General features: G+C 41.9%; 1 protein-coding gene across 10 annotated transcripts in view; it reads right to left on the bottom strand.

The window, feature by feature from the left end:
• Positions 1–20,521, bottom strand: part of ADAMTS2 (ADAM metallopeptidase with thrombospondin type 1 motif 2) — a 392,140-nt gene that overhangs the window by 57,507 nt on the left and 314,112 nt on the right. For all 10 annotated transcript variants that reach the window (XM_053298177.1, XM_053298178.1, XM_053298179.1 and 7 more), the window contains 4 exons: positions 15,281–15,386; positions 12,941–13,084; positions 10,033–10,165; positions 5,408–5,521 (listed from right to left, as the gene is read on the bottom strand). In XM_053298177.1, the coding sequence (XP_053154152.1) occupies positions 5,408–5,521; positions 10,033–10,165; positions 12,941–13,084; positions 15,281–15,386 (497 nt within the window). The remainder of the gene's footprint in view (positions 1–5,407; positions 5,522–10,032; positions 10,166–12,940; positions 13,085–15,280; positions 15,387–20,521) is intronic.

The following is a 20,521-nucleotide window of genomic DNA, read 5'->3' as shown; positions in this document are numbered from 1 at the left end:
TTGAGAGAGCGCGAGAGAGAGCATGAGCGCAAGCAATCCAGTTCATACAAGGAACTCACCATTGCCTTTAGGAAGCCCAAAAACTGTTTGCCAAAGTGACATATTAGGCATAATATCAATGATATATTGTTATTGCTACATTATGTTTTGATTATATCTGAAACTATCAATCTATTTTTAAACATTTTAAAAAGAGAAACTAGCAGTAGAAACGTGGTTTATTCATGTATACAAAAAGTAGAAGTAAAAGGGCTTTCAATTAAGTAGTATTAAAGTATACTGATTTAAAGTCTAAAATATACAAGGTGCAAATGAAAATGTGTCAGTTTTTAAGGCCTAACATGCTAAGGAAAGGTAAGGAAACAGAGTATGCTTAGCTAGATGAAGCATTACAAGATTCCTGAAATATATAAAAAGCTGTGCAAAGAAGGGCAGCTGGGCTTTTTAAAAATTCTAGCAGAAAAATGGGGGTGGGGCAGCATCGAAAAAAGAAAAAGATCTGAATTTCTGAACCTATTTTCAGTGTAAGATCAAAGCAATCCCTCCTTTTTCTTGTTCTTCCTCTCTTTATCTCCCCCCCCCTTTTTTTGTGTCGGGAGGGATGGGAAACAGATTCATTACTTATAAGCACTTGTGCTTTTTTTAAAAAAATGTACTGTACATTGTACTGATGAACAAAAACAATGAAAATGTGCTCTAAACGTTTATACATATGTCTTTAGTCTGCATTTCAAAAGCAGTTTTAAAAAAGCAAAGGAGAGGGGCAGTAGCTCAGACTGGTACGCAGGAATAAAAAATTATTGTAATATGTGCTATGCCCAATGCATGTTGAAAACTATCTTCTTAGGAGCAAAATAATCTTCATCTATTTTGTTCTCATGGCAACTGTTAAGAAGTTAACTGACAGAGACCTCTGACAGAACATCCTTCAAACTGAGTTATTGAGCAGTTGCTGTCAGCACAAACTAGACCAAGATTATTTTTGCCCCTGAGAAGATAATTGTTGAAACACGTTGAGTTAGGTTTCCGCAGTAGATCATCAGGGCTACTACTGAGGCCATTAAAGCTGACAATACAAATAATCTGTTTGGCAATAAATGCAGCCCTAGGTGCTAAATTTTTTAAAAGTTTTGTTGCAGCTAAAATCTCTCGGATTCGGGCCGACTTAGACGGAGACTCCACAATTAATTTGATGTCTGAATTGGAGGTGTCCGACATATGTGGTTCAACTGGATCGGTTTCAGTTTGTGACTCCTGAGGATGTGGACAAGCTGCTTGGAGCAGTGAGGCCTATCACTTGTTAACTTGACCCTTGTCCAACATGGCTTGTTCTCTCTAGCAGGGAGGCTGTTGTAGGTGGCCTGGTAGAAATCATAAATGCTTCTCTGAGGGAGGGCAGGATGCCTCCTTGTCTTAAGGAGGCAATTATTATACCTCTTCTTAAGAAGTCTGCATTAGATCCCTCAGAGTTGAGCAATTATAGGCCTGTTTCCAACCTCCCATGGCTGGGCAAGGTAATTGTGAGGGTGGTGGCCTCTCAGCTCCAGGTGGTCTTGGAGAAAACTGATTATCTAGACCCATTTCAAACTGGTTTTTGGGTGGGCTATGGGTTGGTGACTGCCTTGGTTGGCCTGATGGATGATTTCCAATTGGGAATTGAGGAAGAGGAAGTGTGACTCTGTTGGTCCTTTTGGATCTTTCGGCGGCTTTCGATACTATCAACCATAGTATCCTTCTGGAACGTCTGAGGATGTTGGGGGTGGGGAGCACTGTTTTACGGTGGTTCCACTCCTACCTCTCGGACAGATTCCAGATGGTGTCGATTGGAGACTGTTGCTCTTCAAAATCTGAGCTTAAATATGGTGTTCCTCAAGGCTCCATACTTTCTCCAATGCTTTTTAACATCTACATGAAACCGCTGGGAGAGATCCTCAGGGGATTTGGAGCTGGGTGTTACCGGTATGCTGATGATACTCTAATCTACTTCTCCATGTCAACTTCTTCAGGAGATGGCATAACTTCCCTAAATGCTTGCCTGGAAGCAATAATGGGCTGTATGAGGGAGAATAAACTGAAGCTGAATCCAGATAAGACAGAGGTACTTATTGTGCGGGGTCAGAACTCTAGAGACGATTTTGATCTGCCCATTATAGATGGGGTCACACTTCACCAAAAGGAACAGGTTCGCAGTCTGGGAGTACTTCTGGATCCAAACCTCTCCCTGGTTTCTCAGGTTGAGGTGGTGGCCAGGGGTGCTTTTTATCAGCTTTGGCTGATATGCCAGCTGCATCCGTTTCTTGAGATGAACGACCTCAAAACAGTGTTACATTGGTTGGTAACCTCCAGACCTGACTTCTGCAATGCAGTCTATGTGGGGCTGCCTTTGTACGTTGTCCAGAAGCTTCAGGTGGTACAGAACGCGGCGTCCAGGTTGGTCTCTGGGTCATCTCGGAGAGATGACATCACTCCTTTGTTGATAGAATTACACTGGCTGCCAATAGGTTTCCGGGCAAAATACAAAGTGCTTGTTATAACTTATAAAGCCCTAAATGGCTTAGGCCCTGGGTATCTAAGAGAACGTCTTCTTCATTACGATCCCCACCACCCATTGAGGTCATCCGGAGGGGTCCGTCCCCAGTTGCCGCCAGCTTGGCTGGTGGCCACACAGGGACAGGCATTCTCGGTTGCTGCCCCGAGACTGTGGAATGCGCTCCCTACTGAGATACGATCCTCCCCATCTCTGACAATTTTTAGAAAGCATTTGAAAACCCACCTCTTCACTCAAACTTTTTCTGTTCTTTAAACTTTTAAGGTTTTAATTTGTGGTTGATTTTAAATTGTTAAATTGTTTTAAGTTTTTGTATATATTTTAACTTGTTTTATACTATTGTTAACCACCCAGAGACGAAAGTTTGGGGCGGTGTACAAATATAATAAATAAATAAATAAATAAATAAAAATAAAATAAATAAATGCAGCAGAGGAAACTACCTGTGGAATATTCTTTTTGTCATGGGAAACCCAGTCCTGAAAGTCATACACACAGATATCTGATTCCATGCACAGGCTGCTTTATTGTATCAGAAGACCTGTGTGGTAGCAAATATATTAGTGGCCAACATCCAGATCAGCATTGCGTTCGTGCAGCAGTGCCCAACATCCAGACTAAGGCAGAATAATCAGGAGGAGGGACAATTTTAAACAACTGTAATCTAAGCTGGAGATGAATTTCCTTTTTCATCCTTCCCATATAGTGCTCTCCCAAATTCCACCCATTCCTCTCATGCGGCTTATGCGGTGATGGAATTCCGAAGTGCAGCAGCAAGCCAGAGGAAGAGGGGAAAACTGAAGGGGAGGTTTCTCTTCCTTTCTGATGCTTCATCAGGACAAACTGGCTTCTGGGAAATGTAGTTTCCCAAGAGCTACTGACATTGCAGTATGTGTTGTGCAACAGAATGCCAAGCATCAGAGAAGAGACCTCCCTCCCATTTCCCCTCCCTGTGTGGTTTACCTCAGCTTGCTGTCACTACTCTAGCCCAACAAGCATGGGGGGTGGGAAAAAGCTAAACCTCTTCCTGACATTTGGGGAAGTAGCGGGCAGGGGTAGGGGGAACTGCCCATCACTATGCTTCCAATCTATGGTTTATTTGGAAGGAGACAGCAGGTATTGTTTTAATTATCGAGCAGTCAAAAGACAAGAGTATCACACAAACTCAACTTTCTTTTTTCAGATGATGTGAATGGGCATGATGAAGTTCCTTCCACCACCTTCCCCTCCATCTGCTCAGCAGCAGTCTAATAACTTCATAAAATATGTATACACTCAAGCTTCTAGAGAACAATACAGACAAGAAACCTGCAAGGTCAGATGTGCCATATTTTCACACTGGCAATTCAAATTAGTTTTGTATATTTTATTCTGCGATATTTGTTCTATTCATAATTCTTTCTTGAACATATTTTGAATTTTTTTAAGGAGTATAATTTGGTTATTTTAACATGCATATCTTGTGCTATACAGTGACAATAAGAACATTTCCCAAGAGAGGAGATTTTCAGCACTTCTTGTTTTTATTAGGTTCATTACTTATGCTTATTACTTCTTGTTAGGAAACAGTTATAAACTTTAGTAAACTGTTGGGCTTTTTACTAGACCAATTGCATAACAGCTAATTGTTATATTTTAAGGCACAAATAAAACCTTGGTTTAGAATTCAGAAACACTGCCTTGTCCTTGTTAATTTGTTCAATAAAATTGCTATTTTAAGGATTTATTTTACAACAAAGGCTATACACTCATTAATTAATAGGAGTTTACCTTTAAACCCCCCTTCCCCCACTGCTGTAGCCAGGGCATATCAGTGGAAAGGTGGCAGCAAGACAGAGATACAGGGGCTTGTGGGGAGATGAATGAACCTCTGTTGTGCTCTTGCTTATGCAAAAATGAATGAAATAGGGTCTGAATTTTGGAATTGGGCTTAGAAAAACCAAGCTATTTTCTGATTTTTTAAAAATAATTTTTTGGGTCAGTGGAATTTTTAACAATCTCCCCTTCCCTCAGAAGTGTTCTGTGCCAAAAAATGCCCCTGAGGATTGTGTCAGAGACATATGTTTTAGTGGCACAGAGTTCTTCAGAGGAAAGGGAGATCAGCAAAAATCACCCCACCATCTCATAAGCACCCACACTGCTTGTGTCTGGAATGCAGCAGCTATACGTAGGAACATAGGAAACTGCCATATACTGAGTCAGACCATTGGTCTATCTAGCTCAGTATTGTCTTCACAGACTGGCAGCAGCTTCTCCAAGGTTGCAGGCAGGAATCTCTCTCAGCCCTATCTTGGAGAAGCCAGGGAGGGAACTTGAAACCTTCTTCTGCTCTTCCCAGAGTGGCTTCATCCCCTGAGGGGAATATCTTGCAGCCTCCTGAGCTTGCAGCCCCGTGAGCCTCCTTTGCTGTACACACATTGAGTTAGTCAGGATGTTGGCCAATGTTTTCTAACAAACAAATAATGTATTTTGGTAGGTTAATGTTGGAACATTCCACCGTTTTAATGTATTAATTTTTCCTTGTATTTTTATTTATAGATCTTTAATTTATATATCTTATATAGCAGAATAATAAATCCAATTAAATAAAATATCTCTGTATACATTTACACCATATTAATCTCCTAATTCCACATTTTCTACTTATCTTCAGTTTCAAACACATTATTAAATATCCTAAATATATTTTGTTTCAGTGTATGAATCTTATGTCCCAATACCAACATTCTCTGGTGTCCTTAATTATTTCTTATTCTAAACACATGTCTAGGATCAAAGGAGAAAATTATGTTCTGACACTTCCCTTTCCTCTTCTTGTGCCTATGCCTCCGCCCCACATGATACTATACAATATCTCACCTTTCCTGGAGCACACATGGTTCCATCCAATGGAGGTCCCTTCTTTGTTTTGCAGAAATAAGGGTTATCAGGATGGCTACACCATAGCTGTTTGCAGGGATCGAAAGTACGGAACTAGAACAAAAAGGGTGTATGTTCATAAGTTACTTATTAGCATTAGCAAAGGGTCTGTTAGCAATTAGAGCATATCACAATAGACCAGCCTTGAAGTTATGCAAGTATAAATGAGGATCACTAAATCTTGGTCACATAGGAGAGGTCATTGCCTTTCCCCAGAAAAAGTTGGTGAGAGAGAGTCAAGGATAGCACTGCAACCAAAGCTTGCAGAAGTAGGGATGTGCACGGAACTGGCTGGCCCGGTTCAATTCGAGTCCGGACTGGATTCGAACCTGACCAGGCCGGTTTGGTCCAGCACCCCCACGAACCCACTCACCCTGGTTCAGTTCAGTCCAAGAAGACTTTTGAGGCTACCATGGACAGCCAGGAAAACAAACAAATGCATCATAGAAAAAATCAATCTGGAATTTTCACTCGAGGCACAAATGACCAGGCTCAAACTATCATACTTGGGACACATTATGCGAAGACCCAGCTCCGTTGAGAAGTCTATAATGCTGATGAAAGTTGAAGGAAAGAGAAGAAGAGGACAACCAGCAGCAAGGTGGATGGATTCGATTACGACAGCAATGAATGCACCACTGAGAGACCGTAAAGGCCAAGTTGAAGATAGATCATCCTGGAGAGAATCTATCTATGTGGTCACTAAGAGTTGACACTGACTTGACGCACTCAATCAAACCATCAATAGTAAGGGATCCAGTAGTCAAGAAATACACCCCGCAATAGCTCTCCCTTTTATCCCATTCCAGATATATAGATAAACAGGGACATTCTTCACTCAGGCGGCCGGAACCTTCTGTCTCAACCTGGAGATAACCAATCACAAAACTTAGTTACATTCCCTCCAAAACTCTACAGCAAACAACTTGCTACCTCAGACTTGGCTGTCAATCAGAGGTTGCAACCTTTTAACCCTTGCAGAGCTTAAAGGGAACACAGAACAACTTAAAGAAAACAATCCACAAACATAAAAGGAAGGAGTCAATCCTTCACACCTGTCAGTCATAATTAACTCACTATTGTCTGCATTCAACTTTAGCCAGCTCCTTCACATCCAGCCCTCTCCCCTGACCTTGGCTATATTTTGAGCAAGCACCAAGGCTGCAAGTTCTGAATTTGATGAAAAAGAGCTCTGCAATACGTTTTACTCAGTATTGTATAGGGATGTGCAGACCGGTCTGGCGGTCTGTGGTCAAACTGAACCATCTCCCTGGTTCTGTCGGACCGGAACCGGGCTGCCGGGTCCGGTCCGGCAGGTCCGCGGTTTTTAAAAAAAATTTAAAGTAAATGAGAAGTACCTTTAGCCCCTTCAGGGGGCTTGCTGAAGCCGCAGTGTGTGTTTATGTGTCCATGCGGGTTCCCTCTCCCCCCGCTGGCCTTCTTCATCACCACTGCGGCCATTATGTAAAGTCTTTTTGGCCCTTTCGGGCCTCCGTATGAGCGAGCGTACGTGGCCGTGGCCTTGCAGAGGGCACTGGTGCATGTGCGGCTGCCAAAATGGCGCCCCCACCCCCAGCGGCTTCAGCAAGCCCCCCGAAGAGGCTAAAGGTACTTCTCATTTACTTAAAAAAATATTTTTTTAAATCGTGGACCGATCTGGGACCGGACCAGACCGGGGAGGGGGGTTCGATGGGGGGCTGGACCGAACTGGCCCGGTTCCGTTCGAGGCGAACCATGCGGTTCCATGCACATCCCTAGTATTGTACCGGAACTCTAAGGATGGTCCAATCTGATGGCTCTTAGGATACAGAGCATCATACTACTAAGCAAGGCCTTGGCTGTAGATCAGCGGGAGTGACTTTAAAAATGCAATCCTCAGTTTCACTGTGTACAAGCATAAGCAGCATGTCTCCAGTCAGAGCCAGGAACATTGTGTTCATAGTACACATCACCACAGATGTGGTTTTTATTCCAATTCTCCTTGCATATGAAAATAAATTGCACCAGCTGGAAGTTTCTTCTGTATTTTACAACAGGAGATGAAGGTGCAAGTATTCTGGTCCTACTACTCAGTGGCCCCAACCCTCAGGGTGCATGCTCTTTGAACACATGGGCACAACTGTGGCCTTGCCCCTGAACAGACCCCATTGTAGGAGGCATATATGGTGGTGAGGGAGGAAATCCCTGCCAGGTGTCCTAAAAGCTGAGATCACTAAGGAGCTGGGTTGGGCTGAACTTGGCTCAAAGTTTCTTTTTGTGGATTTGCACATGATAATTGGAACATATTTGTCACACAAAAACACAAGAACATGATCCGTTTTGCCCCATGCACATTACAAAATGTTAAAAGTGGGGGAGGGTTCAGCACCGTGGGAAGGGCACCATTTGCTTGGCAAGCTCGCCCTCCCTGTGGTGCCGAACCAGTGCACAAACCTCGGTTTGGACCTCATCTGAACTGGTTTGGACCTCATCTGAGCTGGTTCGGCGCCAGTGCATGTACCATGGTTCGCACACATCCCTACTAAAAGTGGCCTTAGTTATACAATAAAATAGAAACAATAGTGAAGTGAGTGATGACAACAAGATGGACATATACAACTGGTTCAGAATGCGGCAGCCAGACTGGTCTCTGGGTTTACCCAAAAGGACCACATAACACCGAGTCTAAAAAAACTCCACTGACTGCTGATATGTTTCCGAACTAAATACAAAGTACTGGTTATTACCTATAAAGCCCTTAATGGCTTAGGCGCAGAGTACTTAAGAGAGAGCCTTCTCTGTCGTGATCCCTGTCACCTATTAAGATAATTTGGAGAGGTCCGGTTATGGTTGCCACCATAACCACCGGGAATGGGCCTTCTCTGTGGCTGCCCCTGGGCTTTGGAACACACTCCCTGCTGAAATAAGAGCATCTCCTTCTCTGTTTGTTTTTAGGATGACCCTGAAGACGTACCTACTTTCCCAGGCTTTTAACTGAAATCTAATTTTTAAAATTTTAACGTGTTTTTATCTACTATGCTTTTTATCTTTTTATGAATTTTAAATGTTTATATTTGTATTATGTTTTTAATTTTGTACACCGCCTTGAGATTTTATATCAGGCAGTATATAAAACAAACAAACAAATAAAAATAAAAGCTAAAGTACAGTACTGTTTGGGAAGAGCACAAAGAGAATGGGTCAAAGAGCATCAGTTATAAGGGTTGATGTCAATGGTGATGATTTAGCACCTCCAAGTGATCACAGAGCTCCACACTTACAGGGGCTTCTGACCTACTAACTGTTGTACTCCTGTGAACCATCCATCCCATAAGTATGACTGTTGCTTACATTTTTGAGGGAACATAGATTTCAAGCAGGACAATTAATGCTGAATGTAGGACGAATTTGGTCTCCTAATCAAATACAGATTAGTTAATGCAATAATATTTCCAATAGCCACATATGGCTGTGAAACTTGGACTTTGAAGATAGGAGAAGGATGGAGGCTTTCAAGATGTGGTGCTGGAGGTGGCAGTTGCGTATTCCATGGACAGTGAGAATTACAAATAAGGAAGTTGTAGATTGAGTTAAACCAATAATATCGCTAGAAGCGAAGATTACTAAACAAAGACTCACACATTTTGGTCATGTCATGCGAGCTAATTCACTCGAAAAGACAATTATGCTGGGAATGATCAGCAGGAGAAGGAGAAGGGGACAGCCTTGTACTCGGTGGCTGGATATTATAAAAAAATGACCCTGGAATGACCCTGGCAGAATTAAAGGAAGCTGTATGAGATAGGATGGCATGGAGTGCATTGATCCATAGAGTGACCGAGAGTCGGACACGACTGAATGGATAGAGAGACAGAAGCTGTGCTGAGAAGTGGGCCACATAAATTGTATCTGGTTGTAGAAAATCTACAGAAACCTGAACAGATCACTTTCACATTTTGTGTGTGTGACAAATATATTCCATTTATCATGTGTCTCATGGTGAGTACATCCCAGCTATCCCATCCCAGTGAGTACATCCTTTTGGTTTATTCCTATCATGTGGGGAGGCAAAGGGAGCACATTTCAGTGGTCTACAGAGAGTATTAGGTCAGGGTGGGGGGGAAGAGTACTGAGCTGGAAGCAGATCATGGTAATGTTGAATGCAGCATAGAAAAGACAAAGAACTGCACCTGGAGTTTGTATCTATGCCTGCATTCACATCAGGGAATCCCATAGTAGCATAGCATTTCATAAAAGATAACAGAAGCCATTGTACAAGCAGGGCTTTGAACTCTGTCCAGGTATTACAGTGGTGCAATGAGAAACGCTCTCTTACCATATCCATTCAATTCTCAGATCCTCCCAATACAATTAGAGCATCATAATTTGTGGAATTCTGATTTCAAAAAGCAGGATGTTTACATGCGTTCCTGCAATACCTCAGAAACACTATTATGGTTTGCTTCATGTTTGCTGGACACATTGCCTTTCTTCTCAGGCTCAATTTGAACAGCCTTTTAAAGTCATTTCAGGGACAGCTGTGAAAGCCCTAGACAAGGAGCAGCAGAAGTTTGTTAAGTACTTACAGCTGTGCACATCATGTAGCCCAAACCAAAATCAAAGCGGCACTGCTCGTTCATGGAGTAGTGAATTCCTGGCAGCTGAGGAAGCGAAGGCCAGTCGTGGTCAAAAGGATCATCACGCAAACAGTCATAGGAACTGCAAAAATTACAGTCACAGATGGGAATGTGAGACTTTTACAGTGTTTGGGCTTCAGTTCATATTTATTCCAAGCAAAATAAAGGGCATGCTTTCTCAGTGAGTGGCAGAGGGAAATGGAGATTGAGAAAAATTGCCTCTTTCGTGCTGTGTGCGCAACACAGCACATGCTGCATTAGTTTGGATGTCAGCCATTATTGTTATTTATAAATGCTCATATAGCACTTTTCAGCAATAAAAATTCTCAAAGCAGTTTACCTAGCAACAAGTATGAGAAAATGGTTCCCAGTCCCAACAAGTCTCACAATCTGATAAAGAGACAGAGAAAGGACACCAGCAAACACTATTAGAGAGACATTATGCTGGGGTTAGATAAGGTCAGTTGCTCTGCTCTGCTAAATATAAAAGTCACCACTTTGATAAAAGGAGTTTCTTAGCCACTTAGTAGAGGTTAATCAGGAGGTAATCACTTTGTGCTTTCTTTCTTTTAAAATTACTATTATCAGTTTTGCTTATTGTGGTGGGTAACTTATTTTGCATTAGTTTGCCATTTTATGCTAGTTATGTTTCTAAACTGCTTGCCAAAACTGTTATTAAAATGTGTTAAAGAAGAAGAAGAAAGAAACAGGGATGATGGCAAAAGCTTTAATTAAATTTCCATTTGTGACATTTGTGTCAGCTCAAATTTCAGGTAAAACTTTAGAAACAAAGGTCAATTAAATTCTCCAAAAATATTGTGTTACAAACAATACAGTTTGACCTCAGCCCAGGAGAAGTAAGTACAAATTACCAGCTAGTGCTCTTGGGGTTTTTTTGCTTTCTAAAACATGATCATGTCTGTTTCATTTTATTTCTGTTTCATTTTTATATTTCCACTTTTATGTTACATTAAGCCCATTGTTAACAGATTACCATTAAACCAAATGAATATCTCCCCCCCCCCCACACATACACACTCTTTACAAAAAGCAGCTTTTTGTAGAGAGCACACAGCACACAGGGGTTAACACTTTCCTCTTGTTCCATGAAATCTTTGAAACCTGGGCAGGGCATTCTTCATGGTGGTGCTGCAATTTTGAAGTGAGATTTCCAGGAAGGCTTACCAACCTACCTCACTATCAGAATGTAGACACAAAGTGATTAAAGACAGGTACCTTTTAAATAGTTTAAATCAGTACTGTTGCCTTCTCGGTGTTGATGATCGGTGTTGTTTTGTTACATGTTTGAGACTTTTGCAACTCACTTTGAGTGCTTTCAGAAAGATGATTAACAGATTTTTGAAAGAATGGCAAAGAAATCAGCACAATTCTCACACATCTCATTGAATGTGCTTCTGCCTGCCCAACCCAGTAAGGGGTATTACAGCTGACTATTATACACAACACTGGAAAAATGAAACTGACCCTTAATACTTGTATCAGCACGTGGCACATAACTATATTGGAAAAACTGATGCATACTATTCATCTTTGGGTGTGGCCAATCCCAATTTTTTTTAACCACATGGTCTGATTTTATTTTATTTACAAATCAGGAAAACTTTGCTCATTCTACACCTTCTAATTACATCAATATTTGGAAAGATTGTTAATTGAGGCAGTCATGTACTTAAGTAGAAATTAGAGCTTATATGATAGTAGAAAGGAATATAATTGCTGTGATGCTTGTCATTCTATTAAAAATTATTGTAGGTTTTGTGTTATGTTTACCCAATAAAGGGGGAAGGGGAAAAAAGCAGTGCACATGCACTTCAGTCATGCTATTATATTGGAAACAACTTAAGTGGCACTCTGAAGAGCAAGCAGGCTACTGTAATAATTTCTGAACTTGCGCTTTTGTGCAAGACTGCTGACACTTAGATGCCCACAGCAGTATGGGCCGATCAAACAGTGAGCAACATGTGGGCCACTGTGGTTTTAAAAATCATATTTCTCTCCAATTATTATAATACACTTTTGCCAGAAACCATTTCTAAAAAATATGTCCACAAGCATAATCGAGAACAAGCTTATATTCAACAATTGAGATAACTGAGAACAAGAACAACATTCAACATGTTGTGCATGAGCCTGTGTCTGTCTTTCTTTTTTTCAAGTTACTGGCTGACATCCAGACTAATGAAATGCTTGCACAACTAGAGCCTTTGGAGTCAGGCGCTATATAAATAACATTAACTTACTAACTAAAAAATAAAATAAATAAATATGGGAAAAATATAAGAATTTGCAAGGTGTTCGTGGTTTTTTAATGGCTTTTAAACCCCTAATTGTAGTTACCACTTTCCTAGGAGGGAAATAATGATATACAGCTTGGGTCCAGGGTACTTAAGAGAGCGCCTCCTTTGTCACAAACCCAGCCTCCTGTTATGATCTTCTGGAGAGGTCCGGTTACGGTTGCCACTGGCTCATTTGGTGGTGACCCAGGACCGGGCTTTCTCTGTGGCTGCCCCAGGGCTTTGGAATATGCTCCCTGATGAAATAAGAGCATCTTCTTCTCTGTTTTTAGGAAGACCCTCAAGACTCTCCTGTTCCCACCGCCTTTTTAAAAGAATTAATTTTAATAATTTGTTTTAGTAATTGTTTTATATTACTGTTTTTATTTGTTTTATGCTACAATTTTAATGGTTGTGTGTGTTTTAATCTGTGCTGATTTTTAAATATTGTTTTAAATTTTGTACATCACCTAGAGATGTATATATCAGGCTGTATAAAAATTTGATAGATAGATAGATAGATAAACAGTGCACTTAGTGCTTCAATCCAAAACAGATCTCACTTCAGATATCGGTTCAGTTCCTGTTGGCTGCATCGAGACCAGTGGAAGCGATGGAACGCAGCCTGGACAAGAGGGGCCATTATACTTCCCATCCGGACTTCATCCCCACATCTGTTCCCTTGGCCATCATGCTCCATGCCTAATCTAGAGGGAAAATGTAGAACAACAAAGCCAGTTGAAGATTTTGTTCTGTTCTTTATTGTACATGTATCTGTTTTTATTTCCTGCCCTTAATTATTTCCCCCCTTACATTTATCATCTGTTTATTCAACTATTCCTCTGGGAAGCTCAGAACAGCTTATTTTGAGGCTCCTAATAGCCTCCCTTCCAGGCACTGATTAGGTACACACCCACTTAACTTCAATAGGGTTACAGTGTCAGGTGGTCCTGGATAATTCACTAGGGCCATTTATCAAAGTTGAATGACGTGGGAGGCTTCTTAAAAGGGATTCATTATTGTTCCCTCACATTGCAGATATCTGTTGTGAAACAATATTCTATTTCACTTTCGGGGGAATGAATGACCTTTCAGTCTATATACTATGCTCTTTTTAGTCCAATATTCAGGAGTAAAGGAAGATAAATGCTTAAGGAAGAAGAGAGTCAAATCATACATAGCTATAAATTCAAGAATCTCAATAAATAAACAAACTTGAGTTGATGTACATGAGAATTCTTAACAAGACAGGAAAGTTCAGTAATTCCTAAACGAACAAATGGAAAAAGGGCTTGCAGGCTATCTTGAAGAATATATAATATAATGTGCTGAAGGAAATATGCTTCTGGAAGTAGTTTTTCTATGGAGATTTGAAGGCATGTAAATGAATGTGTTTCATTCAGAAAACAACTAAAGTACATTGAAGTTAGAGGAATCCCTACAAACCTATTGCTAAAAACATCAGATTCACTCTGCCAAGGACTGCCTCCACACAAGGAGTACAGGAATAATGTACATGTGCAGAGTCAGTGTTTTAGTACGCTACATCATAGGTCGTTTCCACATCAAGCAAATGAATAATCACATCCTTCTAAACCAGACTTACAAAACTTGTGGCCCAGCAAGCTGAGCTCAGCCAGTAGCGGCTGGTGAAGGCACCTCTGGGGGGCATCGGGCGGCATCTTTAAGGGAAAAGAAAGTTGCTGCTTACCTCCGCAGCGTACCTCCCAGCAGCCCCTGTGGCGGGGAATCACCGCTGCCACTCACCTGGCTGCTGGTGGGGGCTCGGCTCTGTTTACGCCCGGTGAGTGGTGGCAGTGATTCCCCCGCTTTTATGAGCACAGAAGCCTCAGCAGCTTCCTAATGCCAAGGTAAGACTGTGCAGAATGTTGGCCAGTATCTTTAATGTAGAATACTGGTACTGGCTGAAGGGTTATGAACGTGGGGCATGATCCAGTCATCTAAGAGCATGATGGAGGGCCTGCCCTGCCCTCCTGTTAAAACAGTTTTTCCTCTCCTCCTGTTCACTGAGACGACGTACCTCTCTCATATTCCTATCTAGCCTTCCCACTGTGTGCCATGAGTAGGGATGTGCAGAACAAGTTCGCTATCAAACTGATCCCCTGCAAACTGAGGTGGTTCGAGCAGTTCGATTGTGAACCAGACTGCCCTTCAGGAAGGGGGCCCAGTCCGAGATTGAACCTAAGATAGTGGAGTGGATCATGTGCATAATTTCATCAGATACTATTTACAGGTAGCTAAAACATAGTAGCTAAAACATAGGAAGATTTTATAGCATCCCAAAAGGAATCAATGGTGAGAGATAAGAAGTGCTCTTATTTTAAACCTTAAATCCCCTCTCCAAATTAGCCCTCTTCACACATTTTTAAAAGCGCTGCTGTAATAGTGTGCAGTGGCACAAATGAGTCAGAAGTCCCACCTCGTTATCATATAATTGCCCACCATCACAGAGATGGTGTCCCCCTGTTTAGACAAACACTGCTGTAAGCACGAGTGGCTCAATTGTGATGGGGCAGGACTTCCGACCTGCTTGCACCACTGTACACAGTACAATGGCACTTTAAAAAAATCTCTGAACAGGGCTATTGTCCCTCACATTTCATAGTATCCATGACAGAACCTGGCATCTTTAAAGCTGTCCTTAACAGATACTCACTCTAAACTTGACATGTGTTTTAGGCACAGGAGATGGAATGCACTCTTGTTATTTTCTCTGTTCTAAATAGGTTTCCCTTGCATTTAAATAAAGAGCATCAATCTGCAAAATCATCCCTTTGCTTGTGGACATTGTATATTGACTGAAATGAACAGCGCTATCTTCATCATGCTCCCCCATCATGCAACAGCTGTGGATCAGGATCTCTTACAGAAGTGCTACCTACACATGTCCAGTTTCATGGGCTACAACAAAGGCTGAGGAGAATCCATCTTCATGGTTGAGTGTACAACTTCTGACTGGATGACACATGCCAGTAACTGGAGCATAGCCTATTAGGGACAAGGCAAGACTTGAAATAAAGAAAATGCAGGTGAAATAACATTTTATGAGGGCATCACCCAACCATGATTTTTCTAACAAAAGAGCACAATTGGTTTATTATAACGAATAAAAGTTGTGCTCATTATTATTAATTTCTACTTCATGTTTCTGTTACAAAACACATCCAGAACAGATTACATAAAGTGAAAGAATACAATCAAAAATAATACAATAAAATATAGTAAAAACTATAGATAAAACCTATAAAGGGCAGTGTTAAAAACAATGCAATTAAAAATGCAGAGTTTCTAAAAGCAGCAGTCTCTAAACACAGAAACTCATGAAACTTATGAAAGGCTAATTGAAACAGAAACATTTTCAGTAAATGCATAAAAGCACATTTATCTATCTAGCTATATTTAATTTATATACCGCCTGACTCCGAAGGCGGTTCACAACCATTAATACAATAAAATACAGGTGGTTCACAACCATAAATACAATAAAAACACAATAAAGTAAACTATTAAAACAATGAATTAAAACAATTTAAAACTATCAAAGATTATTAAAAGCCAGGCTAAAAAAATGTGTCTTAAGGGCTCTTTTAAATGTGGATGAAGATTTTAAGCCACGGATATCTATAGGGAACATAAGGAAGTATCCAGACTAAGTTAATAACTAGTGAAATAAATGAGGATTTAGAGACAAGTTGGTCATCATTAACTTGTCCCATTAATTTCAATGGGACTTGGTCATGACTTAGTCCAGATACTACACATTGCGGCTGTTCTCACATGCAGACAAAACTGGGCTAACGAAGCCAAGACCAGTTTTGCCCATGCATGAGAACCTCCGGGATCAGGCCCGATCCCGGCGGTGCCTCAGCAGCAAACCCACCTCTGGAGCCACCCTCTTAAACCCACCTCTGGAGCCACCCTCTTAAGAGAGCACTCGTTCTCTTAACCCTGTTTTTCTGATTGTCTGTCAACCCTGGCTGCTTGCAGACTGCATAACTCTGGGGTGTGTATGTGTGTGTGTGTGTGTCCTGGCAGCCTGATCCTCCAAGCTCTTGGGAACAGCTAGTAATTGTCTGGGTGGACAATTCGCCTGCCCAACCCATGGAAGCGGAATGTGTGCAGGGATGTAAACTTTTTAAGGCTTCCTCCCCACTGACCCTGTAGCCCTTTCTCACCAAAGTGTGTCCGTGTGTGGGGGGGGATATTCCAAAACCTTGTCACCAAAAAAGGCAAATGCTCTCACTTGAATGAGCATTGTGAAAGAAAGACTCCAAGTGGATTGTACCGTAAGGCAAGGGTTCTCAAGCCTTTGGTCATTGTGGCTAGGGATGATGGGTGTTGTAGTTGAACAACATCCTAGGTGGCCAGATTTGGCTTTAAAAAAGCCAAATTCTGGCTTACGGCCCATTTGGCTCACGAGTATACCCCTTAGGTTCTGGCAACCTAAGTTTGAGAACCCCTGCTCTAAGGAGTCTGTACATAGTCTCCATCCTCTCTCTGCTTTGAGATCCTTACTTAACTTAACTACACATCATTTCTAGAAGTGCTTTTCTTCAGAGCCTTGAAGATTAAATGATAAACTTCGGGGAGCCATCAAACCAACTAATCACCATGGCAAGTGACTGGTAGTTATTTTTCACTATCTCAAAAATATATACTGTTTTAACTGCTATGTGATATGTTATACCAACTCAGTAGTACCTAAACACTTCAAAAGAAAAAATATCTTGACATATACATTTGTCATATTTTGCCCATATATAGACATGTTTAAGAAAGTGGGGTGGGGCAGGGCGGGGGCTGACTCAGGGGTAACATAACTTTTTAAAAATTGTACAGAACACACCCCAAGTTGTATTTCCCAGAAACCTGATCCTTATCAGCATAACAAATCCTGTAGACCACCCTTCCCCTCAGCCTTTCCCCCCGCAACAGGGCCCTAGAGTTATGCACTAAGCAACAAAATGAAATCCAGAATTATATGATTGAAATAAATCACACCAACCAGGTATATTTGCACACATTAAAGAAAATGCATAGAGTCCCTACACACAGTGCAAGGAAACAGGAATGAAATATTGAAAAATAATAATGCAGAATGACTATTAGCCAACTGAAAACATCAGGCAGTGATACACATAGTCCATATTCAAAGGAGAAAGATGAGGCCTAGAATTCATGCATTACTGCTGACTATTGACAAGTTAAGCAAACCACAAGATGGGTGAGAGAAAAAGATATGAGTTTCAGCCACGTTTTCAAAAGGATCCCTGGAGAAATACACAGGCACTTTAGGCACAGTATTTCTCAAAATTCCTGTGTGAAATATGACTTCCAGCTGAGAAAGCTAGGCTCTGTTTCCAAAGTTCTTGCCTTGCATTGTGAGCAATCTGCCAACTTGTAAGATTTATTAGGTTTGTTTACAGGCTAAAAGCAAAATATATATCCCACAAATTACTTTGAAGCTGAAAAGTAAATGAGGGCTAAAAGAATCTGAAACAAGCCTCTGCAGACCAATTGGGTAATAAATTATTTTCTTCTATTGAGTGGTAACAGAAGCATGACCGAATAAGAATAAGTCCATAAGAATGACAGAAGCATGACCTAATAAGTATAAATCCATATGAATAATATCTCCCTTACCAGGATCCCTGTGAGGAGTGTGTGTATCTTAGGCTGGGGATTCAGGATAGGCTGGGGAGCCTGTTAGTGTACCATCCATCCTGCTGACTAGCAGACTTCCTGAGCTGATGGAGCTGGTTGCTGAGCTGGTGTTGGAGTTGCCCAGGCTTTTGGTGCTGGGTGATTTCAACGTCCACTTTGGGACTGGCTTGTCTGGTGCTGCTCAGGAGTTCATAGTAGCCATGACAACTATGGGACTATCCCAATTAGTCCTAGAACCTATGCATGTTGCTGGTCACACGATGGATCGGGGAGGGGATGTTCTGTGGATGGGGTCTCCGGTAGCTTCCCCATTGTCATGGATGGACCATTTCCTGGTTAAGCTTGGTCTCACAGTTACATCTGACCCCTGCAGGGATGGTGGACCAATTAGAATGGTCCGCCAGAGAAGGGTTTTGGATCCAGTAGGAATCCAAAGGGCCTTGGAGGGTTTTAGAATTGGTTCTGCAAGTGATTCTGTTGATGCCCTGGTGGATACCTGGAATGAGGAACTTACCAGGGCAGTAGACTCGATTGCTCCTAAGCATCCTCCTTCAAAATCAGCTCCATGGTATACAGAAGAGCTACTACAGAACATGAAGTGGCAAGGCAGATGAATGGAGCGCAAATGGAAGAGGACTCATCTTCAGTTCGATAAGACACAACATAGAGCCCATTTGAAGGCCTATGCTTAACAATGTGTGCAGCAAGGAAGCGATTTTATTCTGCACTTATTGTGTCTGCAAGTTCTCATCCTGAAGAGCTGTTCCAGATTATTAGGGGTTTAACTCAATCCTTCTGTTTCAAAACTGTTTCCAAAAACTATGTCTCATTGTAACACATTCAATGAGTTCTTTGAGGTTAAAATCTCTGGCATGCAGGCTGATCTGGACTCCAATATTTTTTCAGGACCAGTTAGGGAGGTGTCTGGCAATCCCTCTTGCAAGATTAGATTAGATCCGTTTCAGTTTGTGACCCCTAGGATGTGGACAAGCAGCTTGGAGCGGTACAGCCTACCATCTGTTCTTGGGATCCTTGCCCAACATGGCTGATTTCATCTTGCAGGGAGGCTGTTGGAACCTAGTTGATACCTCACTTAGGAAGGGCAGGATGCCACCTTGTTTGAAGGAGGCAATGGTTAGACCTCTTCTTAAGAAACCCACCGGTGATGGATAATTATAGGCCAGTCTCCAACCTCCAACAGTAGGGTAAGATGATTGAGGAGGTGGTGGCTAACCAGCTCCAAGCAGTCTTGGAGGAAATTGATTATCTAGACCCCTTTCAAACTGGCTTTAGGATGGGCTATGGGGTTGAGACAGCTGTGGTCAGCCTGATAGACGACCTTTGCCAGGGAATTGACAGAGGGAGTATGACTCTGCTGGTTCTTTTGGTTGGTTCTCAGTGGCTTTTGATACCATCAAACATGGTATAATTTTGAATAGCCGGAGGGATTTGGGGATAAGAGACTTGGCACTGTTTTACAGGAGTGGTTTTACTCCTATGTCTCAGGTAAATTTCAGATGGTGGCACTTGGTGATAGTTGCTCTTCAAAACGGGAGCTGTTATATGGAGTCCCTCAGTCATTTACATGACAGAATTAACATTTACATGAAACCACTGGGTGAGGTCATCAGGGGATTTCTGGCTGAGTAATCAATATGCTGATGACATCCAAATCCATTTCATATCCATCGATATCAGGAAATGGTGTTAGCCACTTAAATGCATGCTTACAGGCACTAATGAGCTGGATGAAGGATAATAAACTGAAGCTGAATCCAAGGAAGATGGAGGTGCTCATTTGGGGGGGTCAACCTACAAGATGGGATAGAACTTCCTGTTCTGGATGAGGTTACACTCCCCCAGAAAGAACAGGTTTGTAGTTTGGGAGTGCTTTTGGACCCGGGTCTCACCCTGGTGCCTCAGGCTGAGGCTGTGGCCAGGAGCACTTTTCACCAGAGGTGGTTGATTTGACAATTCTGCCCATTCCTTGAGGAGAATGACCTGAAAACAGTGGTGCACCAGCTGGTAACCTCCAGGTTAGACTACTGAAATACACTCTATGTAGGGCTGCCTTTATACATTGGAAACTTCAGTTAGTCCAAAATGCGGCAGCCAGATTGGTCTCTGGGTATCCTGGGGAGACAACATTATGCCTGTTCTTAAACAATTACACTGGCTGCTGATATGTTTAAGGGCAAAGTAAAGCCATGAATGGCTTTGGTTCAGGTTACTTGGGAGAGCGCCATTCTCTACAAGATCCCCACTGCTCATTAAAATCATCAGGAGGGGTCCATCTTCAGGTGCCAGCGGTTCATCTGGTGGCATCCTGGGATCGGGACTTCTCAGCTATCGCCCCTAAGTTGTGGAATGCACTCCCCATGTACATAAGATGACTATCTTCCTTGGAGGCCTTCAGGGGAGCCTTAAGGACACATCTTTTTAGCCTGGCTTTTAATGAT

The sequence above is a fragment of the Hemicordylus capensis genome, chromosome 2 (genome assembly GCF_027244095.1).
Source record: "Hemicordylus capensis ecotype Gifberg chromosome 2, rHemCap1.1.pri, whole genome shotgun sequence".
Lineage (NCBI taxonomy): Eukaryota > Metazoa > Chordata > Lepidosauria > Squamata > Cordylidae > Hemicordylus > Hemicordylus capensis.
Note: the sequence above shows the minus strand (reverse complement) of the source record. Positions and strands in the feature narration are given on the sequence as shown.